Source organism: Malurus melanocephalus, unplaced genomic scaffold (assembly GCF_030028575.1).
Source record: "Malurus melanocephalus ecotype Western Australia unplaced genomic scaffold, MMel_1.1 scaffold_24, whole genome shotgun sequence".
Classification (NCBI taxonomy): domain Eukaryota; kingdom Metazoa; phylum Chordata; class Aves; order Passeriformes; family Maluridae; genus Malurus; species Malurus melanocephalus.
Genome location: NW_026623256.1, coordinates 3,128,261 through 3,140,281, shown reverse-complemented (window position 1 = coordinate 3,140,281; position 12,021 = coordinate 3,128,261). Strand labels below are relative to the sequence as shown.

The window sequence follows — 12,021 nt, the reverse complement described above, 5'->3', positions numbered from 1 at the left end:
GGCGGGGTCAGTGTCGCCATGGCAACCGCGCGGCGCTCCCTGCGCGCGGCCGCAGACCGGGCCTGGTGTGGTGTCCGCGGCACCGAGCGCCGTGCGCGGCCCCGAGCGCAGCCCTGCACACGGAGGAGGAAGGCGAGAGCACTGTTTGGGTCTGGGACGAACCTCTGGGAAGCGGCGGGACCAGATGGTGTTTCCAAGTGCTGCACGCAATCTYCACAAAGCCAAACTGAACGCTGCACCACAAACACGCTGTTGGAGTCGGGCACGCTGAGATGCTCCTTCGCTTCTCCTCCAAATTTGTTGGTCCCGAGCCAGGTCCTGGTGAAGGTGCTGTCTGGCACCAGGTTACAAACACTGAGGACACAGTGCTGTCCCAGCCTGGGTTTGCCAAGGACACGCAGCTGACAGATTTAAGAAGTGCACAGAACTTCTGAGCCTGTCTTTGCAYCTCACCAGTCAACAGCTAGTCGAGAAGGTAAAATAACACCATTTTAATACCTTGTACCTGATTTAAAGATTGGCATGTAATGTATCCTTACCATAGAAACAGAATGATGAAAGTATGTTTGCTCTGCTGAAATAAACATTATCCTCAGCAAAYGAACTTCACAGAATCTTCCTTCTTTTACCAAAGTTTATGCAGGAATTAGCATTGACCCGAGCAGGGTAACACTGCAGTAGCCCAGTGTACATATGACATGCTGGAGACAAGGCCCAATTCACAGGACAGCATTTGCCTGCACCTTCACRCTGCTCATTCTGTGCAAAGGTCCTKTRTTATTCCAGAGCTTTCTCATGCTTAGAACCATAATCCACCTAAACKCTGGTCCTGGGCTGGCTTAAAAATAGTACATAAACCACCAAACATTCACAGGTAAAACTTCAGCAAAAGCAAATATAATTTCACATGTACTGAAGGAATTTTTCAGACTGTTAGTTAAAAAGGCAATTTGCCACATAAAATTCAGTAGCTGTAAGTGTAAGCTAACAAGAGATATTCAGGAATGCTTGTTTCTCCTGGGAACTGAGAACCARTTATTGCAATGCTCAATAAATCAGTTCTATGATAATTTCACAAACTTACCAGAGCAGCCAGTTTGGAACCAACAATACCTACAGAAGGTGGTTATACTCTTACGCTATTAGGCTTTTTTTTCTTTTTGTTTTATCACCAAGCAGCAACACTTGGAGGTCAGGTGCTGTATAAAATCTCCTTTGGTTATTGCAATAGGGGAAGTGCTGCTCTCCGTGAGGTTCTGGCAACAGGAACTCAGGCAATTCCAAGTGTATCCAGGGAGCTGCTGTAAGGCTGGGGGTTGTGTCAGCTGCAGCGAGTCAATAATGAGCACACACAGGACTGTACAGGAAGGCTGGACACAACAGGTCAGTTTTTTATTAACCAAAGTGAAGCTGAACCCCAGAGTGGTTTAACTTGTTAAAACCATATGTTTATATGGCAGGTATTTTTCTTTCATGTTCAATACTACAGTGCAAGAACCAAACTTTGCAGCTGTTCATCCTTTGAGAATCAAGTAGTAAAAGTAAAATGAATTAAAGTAAGGGTCCCTCAATGAATCAATTAAAAAAACATTTAACTCAAAAGAACAGACCGATTTTTTAAGAACTGTCTTATTAAATTCTCCCAAGTGAAAGACCTTTAAAAGCACTTGGAGCCTTGAGGTAGCAACTTTATGCAGAATTTAATTCCCCTCCTGCCCCACAGAGGAAAATTAGTAGCGCATTATTAGCTCCAGTCAGCTAAGCTGCGTTGAGTGTCTCCTGTGAGGTGACTTTCTCTTGCCTCTTGAAATAGCAGTGTAGTGCTGTGGAGTGCCAGGAGGAAATCCACAGGGAAGGCCTCTTGAAATAAAATTTAYGGTTTGAAAAAAGTTAAAATGCTCAGCAACGACCGTAACAACAAAAATTATCTGAAGTGAAAAAACCCAACATGTTTGTATTTTGGCAAGACTAGTTTACAAATACATGTCAAGAACAAGAGTCTGCTTTCAGCCAACAGAAAAGAAAGAATGGAAGTGACATTCAAAGGGGTTTGGGGATTTTTTTGCCCTCAGTGCAAAATTGCACTTTGTTTTTAAAGTTTTAAGTTTTGCACTTTTGTTTCTAAAAGGAGAGCACTTCTGCCCTTTTTTGTTATTTTATGTTGTCAAACCTGTGCTGTACATGACGAATACCACGTGCCAGGATATTTAACCACTGAAAGCTCCTCTCGCTGACTTCACAACAATCACAAGCAGGGAATCACAAACAGATTTGTCTTCCTCTAAGCCTTGAAGACATGATCCTCTGTGCCCACTTTGCTGCTGAGTTCTTTTATTAAAAACTAAATCTCTCTCTAGTGCCAATTTAAGTCTGCCAGTGGAAGACTTACTGAGCACTGAGTGGTAGCGAAAGACCTGGGCTTATTCTCTGCAACAACTGCAATGAACAGAGTGCAAAGGAATGAGAGGAGATACAGGCATGGGGCAGATGGTCACAGACTGTACTTGCTCCCTGTACTCAGTATCAGCATTCACACACGGCCCAATTTTGCTCACTGCTGGTGCTCTAACCAGATTCCTGGCAATATTGAGTATCTTACTAAAGCTTCTTTCACTAATTTCATGCTCCAAAACTGTTCAAACAGGTTGGYTAAATCAGACCAAACTTATCAGGCACATTGCACATTACAGCTCTTAAACAGATAAGCCTTCTTAGCAGCTCATTCTCTTTCAGCTCAAGGTCATCTGCCTCTCTGCACCAAGGAATGATGCTGCACGGACCCTGGATGCAGGATGGCATTGCCCACTATGCCATTGCTCCAGGGAACCCAGAGAAAAATAACACTTCAAAAGCTTATTCGTGTTCACATGGGATGCCAATCTTTTGATTTCATATTCTCATCTTTTCCTCTGACTTTTAGAAGCCATCAAACCCCGTCTTTCCAGGCAGAAATATCTAAAGAATCTGACATSAGCCTTYCCTGGTTTTTGGTTAAGCTTYGGAACAACTGCCTGTGTTTGYCTGTGCTGAGGTTACAGTCCTGTCCTGCACAAAACCAAAGGCATTAAGAACCAGAATCCATCTGCAAGGCAGCCCAAGCTGCCAGGCTCCCCTGGATAAAGAAGTGAATATTCTGCCTGGGAGCAACAAAGGCCAACTGGTGATTATTCACAGCAAGTTTCTCTTTAGTTCACATGACAGTTTAGGCAGCACAGAAACTCAGGCTGGTTCAGAGACCAGTTAATGTTTGGTTCACAGGACAGTCACGAGCAGGCTTCAGAAACACTCTTTGTCATGGAGCCCAAAGTACCTTAAAGTTATATCTGCTGTCACTGCAAGGAGCTGATGATGTTTTTTTGGTTTTTTTTCCTGTGGTGTTTTTTTTTTGGTTGGTTTGGGATTTTGTTTTAAATTCTGTGATGATTATTTTTATCTTTGGTGTTAAATCTTGGAAGCATGAGTGAAAAGTACCTGCTGCTTCTTTGGCTGTAGTTTATGACAAAGAAACAGCCCAGGAAACCAAGRGAAATTCACTGTTCTAAAATACATGCAGTTAGAACAGCCACTAGACATCACAACCAGGACTTTAATAATATGGAAACACCAAGTTCAGTGGTGTCCATTACAAATCATTTGCATTATATAAAAATATGACTGCAATTACAGTAACTGGACAACAGCCATTCAGATTTATCAACTTTCCATCTTASTCATATTGCAGGAAATGGGAGGAGCTCATCCATTTAGGGGAAAAAAAGTGTCCAGGAATCAAACTTAAGAGTTGCTGCTAAGCTTCTCGTGCCTTAGAGAAATGTGCACTGTGATAACTAAAAGCAGGAATTCAAGATTAGCATCCTTCCATTCTTGCTCACATGGCCATGAATAAAAAGAGCAGGTTCTGTTACACTAGTATTCACAATAAAAATTTTATAACCCCATAAAACACCAGTATGTTTTGCACGAGCTGTGGAAGAATGCAAATTCAAAGGGTCACTAGATTTATTACCTCCAAATTCATGTCTTAATATATATATATATATTCTGTTTGTACACCATAAAAATGTCCTTCTTATGGTCTGATTCTTATTTAGATAATACTCTGATAAAATCTCAGCCATATGCCAATTAAGGTCCTTAAAGCTATAGAAACAGAATCTACCTAATAAATGCTGCAAATTTAACAGGTATTTTAGATAAACATCATTAGCTTAGTTATCACCTAAACCAAAAAGACTCCTCAAACACACCAACTGCGTAGTTAGCAAAGACATTTGCTTTACAAAGTCAAATGTTGCTAACTTTTGAAAAGTTTAGCAAATCAACATGGTATTTGGAAGCATCCAAGTGTCTAATGAAGTTAAAATACTGTGAAATGTTAGGACTGGGGGAAGCTCCTGTAAACAAGTACAGAAGTAGTCTTCATTTAAATTACAAAACATTCACCTCCTTAAAAAGCTTTAAAACTGACCCAGTCAACAACTGCGCCTTGGGAAATGTAGCAGTATAAAGGATTTCTGTAAGCAAGAGAAGGTCATATATTGTGATCTCACCACATAAAATGTACTCAGTGTCAAGAACAAGGAGCAAATTTGGGGAGATTACAATTATGACACCCYCAGGCCATTTGATCTGAACCACTGCACTTTGTTGGACAGCATAGAGTAAACCAATTTTCTTTGCTGCTCAAAAACACTTAAAATAYATTTTCTGCATCTGGTTGCTAAGCAGACTCTCCCATGTTCCCAGCTCGGTTTACTTGGTTTAAARAGCTCTCTATGTTACCTGCTGCTTTCAGCAGGTGAACCAAAACTYCAGTGCCATCTTATTCATTGGCTCCATTGATACTTTAACTTCAAACCCAGATGCTACAATTAAAAGCAAATTTGACATTGTGTAAGGAAAGCATCAGATGAAGGTAATCAGCCCATAAAAGGCTTGTATTCCACAGGCTGCCTCTGCAGAACAGGCAGCTTCCCACTACAGAATCTGACGGGACAATTTATCCCAACAGTAACACCCAGAAGGAAGGAGGTTCTATATCTTGCACACTTTGGGTTTCGTATCAGGCACTTGAACTGTTGGACAGACGCCATTCTGAACCAAGTAAGTGAACATAGGGTTAGAATCATCTTTAATCTAGGTCTAATAATGAAGTATCAGCAGCAAAGTGGAGGCAGGGAGTGAGCAATCCATCTGTGCTGAGACTTGTTTATGGTTTCTAAAATGCCCAAGAAAACAGCAGCAGTTACTGTTCCATAGTGTCCGTTGTCCTTGTGAGTTGTGTTGCTGATAGGAGGCTTTTCTGTGTCTTGAACTAAGAAGGCATTGAGGTACCCTGTGCCTAATTCCCTGGATCCATCAGGTCCATGCTAGAGCCAAACATTGCCACCAGTTGCTCCTCGTAATGTGTTATATTCCTCTTCATAATGTCCATGCAGGGTCCAAGCAACCTCTCAAATGCTTGCACATCCATGACTGTAATGGAACAGAGGTGAAAACAAGATTGTTTGTCAGAAAGGATACAAACTACARATCTGGTTTTTGAACTCAGAACACAGACCTCCAGTTCAACCCACTCAGGGCTGAGGCTTCAACAGAAGCCACAGAAACAGAAATCATGTTTCTGATTTCCTTCTGTCCTGTTRGTGAAATAAGATTAATGAAATATAAACTTGATCTCAAGGATAAATAAAGAAGCCAAATATACCCCCTTGTGTGGCACTGAAAGATGACCTGAAGGCTGTGTGTGACAACTTGTAGACAAGAAGCTGATGCCAGAGAGTACAGGCCACACATGCCAAAAATAGAGAATATGCCATGAGGAATCATCAGTGCTTCTCCAACTTCCACGTGGAGCTCCACTCCAGCCCATGCTCCTGGCTTCTGGAATCTGACTGCCAGTTACTAAAAGATTGCTGGGTTTTGAATGGCTGCTCACTCAGACACGGTCCATGAGACAAGCAAAGAACAGAAAAGGATGATGGGAAACACAGACCATCTGCTTACCTAAACATTTGACCTCCCCGACAGCATAGGCAGAGGCTGCTCTGGGTTTGTTGGTAACAAGTGCAAGCTCTCCAAAATACTGCCCTCTGTGACACCGGGCAATCTCCACTTCTTGATTAGCTTCTTTACTCGTCATAGTCTGTCAAACAAGGCAATTTCATTATTTGCACATAGTTCTGTCCTGGACAAAGCCACAGTTAAACCCAGATATTGTACACATGTGCAACAGCTCCTTGGTTTCGGACCTTTAACATAGCAACTCCCAAATCATGGTGGAACACCTCAATACTATGTTCAGCTGGAAATTTGGTAAGAAAAACGTGTGCCAGCCCACAGGTTTTGAGACTAGCAGGTATTTACTGCTACAGCTTTGGGAATGGCTGTTACATAGCCTAACACAGGCTTTATCATGCACTACATGCTGTTCCCCTGGCTGTACAGAAATCTGTTCAAATGCCAATGTCTAATATGTCACTAGAGATAACAGACCCCACATTTTGTAACGTGCAGTCTTCTGTCATTTCCACCCCTACGACCAGGAGGAGTGTATCACGTTAGTTTGCAGAGCAGCAGATAGAAGCAAAAGACCTTTGCACTTTATTAAAATAACCTCTGGCTGCATCAGAACAGGTATGAGAGTTTACTGCTTACATCACATGAATAATGATGATCAACGTCATAAAATACATTAAAATAACTCAGGGTGGGCTTTCTCACATGTCTTGTATTAATCAGTCAAATCAGGGATTGATTAATACAAAGCCTAATCACTCAATTTGAACTCACCTTGCTTTTAATCAAGATTTTTACTTCTCCGGATTCTACAATGTAAAAACAGTCTGCTTTGTCACCCTGTGAAGAAGAAAAGGTAAAATAAAATCTTTTTTACTTGACTGTGGAAGGATGTATAAATGGTATTAATGCATTCACTTTGAACTACGCCTGCAAATCAGCTAGAATTCACAAACATTCAGATTCTTAACATTAAAAGGTGGCTGGTTGGGCAATACACCAGAGGAGCCCACAGGGAAGGAGCTAATAGTGCACATCATTCAGTAAGAGGGCAGGAGGAAAGGAAAACACAAAGGAGATGGATGACATATAGCAAAATCACTTAATGCAAATCTTCTGATCTTGATGGAAGTAGGCAATAGTTAGTGAAACTAAACAGCACCTAAAATTTTCAGAAGCAAATKTTAATAAATCAGGGGTTTAGTGATTGTGTTTCTTTCAGCAAGAAGAAGATTCCATTCAAGTCTCCATGGCCCTGCTTGAGCAAAGGGGCTGGAAAAGGTGATATCCAGACATCCCCTCCAACTTCAAAAATTCTGTCTTTCTGTGAGACGTTCTAGAACATTTTTCACATCTCTCTCAATGTCATCCTGTGTCAAATCTTCAAGTGATCCCAGTTTTACATCTGCTCTGGAGAGCTTCACCAGCACTTTATAATTCTGAAGTTTTATCTGTGACAGAGAGGACCTCCCCTCTCCACATTTGCCCCAGTGGGCCTGGCGTAGGGCTGGAAGTCTGAGTGTAGATTTGGCACATGMCTCCTGCTACAAACCAAAAGCAAAGGGACTAAAGGCTTCAGGGAGACAAAGACTGGAAAAGGAACTGATAAGGGAATGGGAGCAGCTCAGCAGCCAAACCTGAAACAGTGTGAGGAGAGAGAAAAATCTGACATTAAATCAAGTGGTCAAGGAGATGATGGATGTGATAGGAAGGATGGAGAGAAAACTTTGTAACCTGAGTATGAAACATGGACTGGGAGAAGATGATGCAAGATTTAAACAGGGAGTTACAGAAGAAATCAGGCCTTTAGCTAAGCTTCCTAGGGATGGCTGTAAGCCATCCAGTGCAAACTTTTCATTCACCATTGCCATCCATCACAGCATGAACCAATGCTCTATGCTGACTTCTGAAAGAGCAACTACTGAAAGAATACTTTCTTTTTAAAAAGAATGGAAACAAACTGAGTGGGAGACATCCTCATAACATTACTAACAATTTTCCAGTGCTTTAAAACTTACTGCCTTCAACTGAGAGGTCAAATTCCAGAAAGGTAATTAAAATATAAAATTACTCACAAGAGAAAAGGGGTTTCTGGTATTAATGCAACTGCTGTAATGTAAGAGTTATCACATCTTTTCCAAGCACAGAATTTCATCATCTCTAGCAGTGTACTACCATCACCCAGACCTATCCAAACTATTAATCCTCCTTTCAGGGATAATTACATCCTTGTCCTTAATTCGGTTATTACAAAAGATTAAAACCAACTGTGTAATTGGATCACTGATGGTATGAATTCCCAGTTTTGAGATTGATTTTAGAAGCTCTGATTTTGCTGAGAGTTCAGTTTTCTCAGGGTCTTAAGCAACAAGAGTTTCAACTTACAAAACTGAGGGTATTTTTGGAACGAAGTAATTTGACAGTTATCAGCAAACTTGTTTCCTATATTCAGTTATCTGACATTGAAGGTAATTAAGATCAATTATTCAAGACATTATCAAGGAGTCATTTCTGTCTATAAAACAACATTGTAACTAAAAACCTGCCATTTCAGGTAAKCCTTTCTTGCATTAACTTCTACTTGAACCTAGAGCACTTTTACAATACAGCAACCCACAGCTAAACACGATGCAAAATCCAGTGTTTTGTCAGTAATAGTATTTCAAAAAGTTATTTGTGTCACAGCCAAAAAAAAAAAAATCACACAGCTTTAGCTTGAGTTCATCCAGCTTCATGTTCCACCACTCTGGCCTTGATCTGCTGCAGCAGACAAAACATTCACCAACCACCAAAGGATGTCAACTGAAGCCAGACCACACCACTGAAATACCTCAGGAAAGCAAAGAAAAACAGTGGTTTCAATTAACCCTGTTAGTTTCCTAGAGCTAGTGACTCCTTGTTTAATTTGGTCATAGGGGCCTAGGAGAAGTCTGGCTGGCAGCTTTTATGGAAAACTGCACAGAGAGACATTTAATTTCAGCTTCTGAAGGCACACTCATCTGGAATCCTTGCAAAGACCATTTATAAAACATACATGAGAGAAAAAACACCCAGAAGCCAAAGTAATAGAATAAATTTGCAGCAAAATACATACTGTCCATTCTCCAAACATTCAAGAAGAGGTTAAATAAATTTGATGTATTAAAAGAATAAGTGCCAAGTTGGTTAAAGTAATAGAATTCAAACAGAAAAAGAGAAGCAGAGAAAGGACAAAGATAAAGAGAACTTTAGATTTCAAGTACCTGAGAAATTATACGTTCCCCATCTTGATACACCTTCTCTCCTATAACATCCACTATCTTCATTCGCTCTGATGCCTGGAACAAAAAGGAAAATTAAAAATAATAATCAGTTCTAGTTCGTCTCTATGAACGCTCCTGAAATGAACCAGCATTCACTAGACACACAAACACACCATTTATAAAGTGCCAAAATGACATTGTCATAGTACTGCAACACAGGTTTCAAGATCACCACAATCAACAGGGAAGTAAGACTGTCTAGTGTCCCATCCCTGTGCTTTTCTTACCTCCTAAGCTAAAAAATATCTGATTTGGATGGTTTAGAGCAAAGGCGAGGGGGGGGGGGAAATCACTTCCTTTAAGATTCAGTTGAAATTTGAAGAAAACATCCAGAAAAAATGTTAAAAATTTCCTATGAACAAACTAATGAAAAACACCAGCAACGCATTTGTAAAATATTTACATCACTATATACTTGAACATATGTGAGGGGGGGGATGTTGTGTCCAAAAACTTATTCCTAGAGTSAAGAGAAAGGTGATGTGACAAGGACAGGGTCTGTAAGCAGGCCTGGCAATGGGATGCCCAGCAGCAGGGGCACGAGGCACCACCTGGCTTACCAGGGAACTTGCCTAAGTCTTCACAAACAGGAAGGAAGAAATAAGAGTTATCTCCAGTGTTTCCCCACCACCCATTTAGAACCCCTCAAAACAATTTCACTGCTTCAGAGCAGCGCAAAAATCATACCAAGAAAGGAAGAAAATCCTACAGTTAAAATTCAGCAGATGATTCAGTTGTAATCAATCCATTCATTCCTCAAATGCACCTTCATCTTGCCTATGTTTGAGAAATCAGATTCTGGTCCWTGCGTGATTCAACTGCAATGTGTCATGTAAAAAGCCATCCAGTGCTAATGAGTTATTTTTCTGTATCTTTAAATATTTGAGTCATTTCTGTGCTCAAAAAAGTCACATTGATGGAACCAGTTTAAGCCAGGCACTAAGAAAGAAGGTGTTGTGTAATTTATCCCTTTCGCAGCTACAAGATATGTCCAAAATAGTAYATAATAGAGATTGTTGTTCACACCTAATGATACTTTGCAATTTTATCATCTTCTCCTAAAGGGATTAACAGCTCAAATAATAAAGATTCATGACGGAAGGGGTTTATTTTATGATAAGAAAACGAAGAAAAGTTAAATTATAGTTTAATGCAAAGACAGACATGTACTAATGCCAAAGCAGGTTGGCCAATTCCAAAAGCCCTCTGATGATAGAGGGTGAAACAACAGAAGTGACAATTTACACATTGTTCCTAAAGTCAGGATCACACACCCCAACAGATCACCAGTCACTGTGTTCCCAGRTAGCAGTGCCTCCCTTCAGCAGTTTAATTCCTAAACATCAGTTCAACTTGAAGCAAGACCTATTACAGCCCACATCTGCGTCTCAAATTTAAAACCATTCTTGCCTGATAAAGGCCAAATACCCCAGTGACTGTATCCTCACTTCAGTACCACACCCTCAAAAGGAAACCACAGCCCTGAGTTCCAAACCACACTTTCATACCTGTTCCCTGATATACATTTAAGTTGGTTTTTTTTTTGTTTTGTGGAGGGGTTTTTTGTGTAAAGAACTTTGAAAAAAGTCAGACAGATAAAAATCAGCAAACTGCTTACTGTGAATAAAGGATCTGGGGAAAAAAAAACCTCAACACCATTTAAAAAATGAAAATTAAGCTAGGTAGAAAATATGATAGCAAAGCAGCACTTAGTATTGTTCTAAGCAAAAATGACAGATTTCTGATATGGCAGGAACACTGACTGGAGCTACTGCTAATGCAAGAATTTGATGTAGATGTCTCTGAGACGCTTTACCTCCAAGGATTTAAGAAGGGGCACAGACTCAATAAATAATTCATACGTCTTCCTCTTCTTTGCGTTGTTTTTCAGTATAATTCTTCTGAACGTCACTCGATCCTGCAAGAAACAGCACAGAGTACATTATTCCTCTTCACTGAAATGCTCCCTGTTTAAAGAACTGACAAACATGAATGAGTATTTACAACAAATGCTGGGGTTGAGAAGCCAGCTGCTAAAGTGATACCATATCCACCACACCAGTGACTGCAACAGCTCCTGTGAGAGCACTTCTGGCAAGAACAAATTGAAAAACAGGGAGTTTGAACACCTGATCTTTCTCAGATAATTTAGGAATTCAGTTTTTTATTTTATCTTATACTGTTTTTCTAGGTTGAGTTTTGGTGTTTTGTTTGCCCATTTGTTAAACCGTCTTTCACGCTTCTGCATTCAATGAAGTTTTGCTCYTCTTGCAGAAGCCAGTGAAAATTGGCATTTCCAGCACTTGTTAAGGTAACTTAAGCACTAAGTCTGAATTGGATTCTTCTCTACAGATTTAAAAAGTTGGGAGATTTATACTTGTCTCAAATAGGTCAGGTACAGAATAACAAATACAGCAGCACTTCTGTTCAGCACTATTGCGCACTCTATCTTCTCAGATCTGAGAGCCAGCTTCTGGAAGGACCACTTCCTAACTGCCTGCACTCTGCGTGTTCCATAAGGAAATACAACTCGGTGTGTTTATAAATCCCAAATTTGGGGCAAAATCCCCTCCCAGGCCGCGGCCACAGGGCGGCGCTGAGAGCCCGAAGGCTCGGGAGCGGTTCCGTTCCCGCACTGCCATCGGCTGCGGGAACACCGCCCGCAACAGCCTCGGGAGAGCCCAAACCCCACCGCCCGCAA

The 12,021-nt window shown here is 40.9% G+C and overlaps 2 protein-coding genes across 2 annotated transcripts in view; both read right to left on the bottom strand.

The window, feature by feature from the left end:
* The window catches only part of RPP14 (ribonuclease P/MRP subunit p14), a 4,585-nt gene extending 2,402 nt beyond the window's left edge, over nt 1-2,183 (bottom strand). Inside the window, exons 1-3 of the mRNA XM_057390218.1 lie at nt 2,171-2,183; nt 1,085-1,113; nt 163-401 (exon numbers count right to left, since the gene is read on the bottom strand). Of these exons, the coding sequence (XP_057246201.1) occupies nt 163-401; nt 1,085-1,113; nt 2,171-2,183 (281 nt within the window). The remainder of the gene's footprint in view (nt 1-162; nt 402-1,084; nt 1,114-2,170) is intronic.
* PRKAR2A (protein kinase cAMP-dependent type II regulatory subunit alpha) overlaps nt 1,359-12,021 on the bottom strand; it is a 59,172-nt gene continuing 48,509 nt past the window's right edge. Inside the window, exons 7-11 of the mRNA XM_057390350.1 lie at nt 11,137-11,238; nt 9,261-9,335; nt 6,793-6,858; nt 6,007-6,145; nt 1,359-5,475 (exon numbers count right to left, since the gene is read on the bottom strand). Of these exons, the coding sequence (XP_057246333.1) occupies nt 5,342-5,475; nt 6,007-6,145; nt 6,793-6,858; nt 9,261-9,335; nt 11,137-11,238 (516 nt within the window). The 3' untranslated portion in view covers nt 1,359-5,341. The remainder of the gene's footprint in view (nt 5,476-6,006; nt 6,146-6,792; nt 6,859-9,260; nt 9,336-11,136; nt 11,239-12,021) is intronic.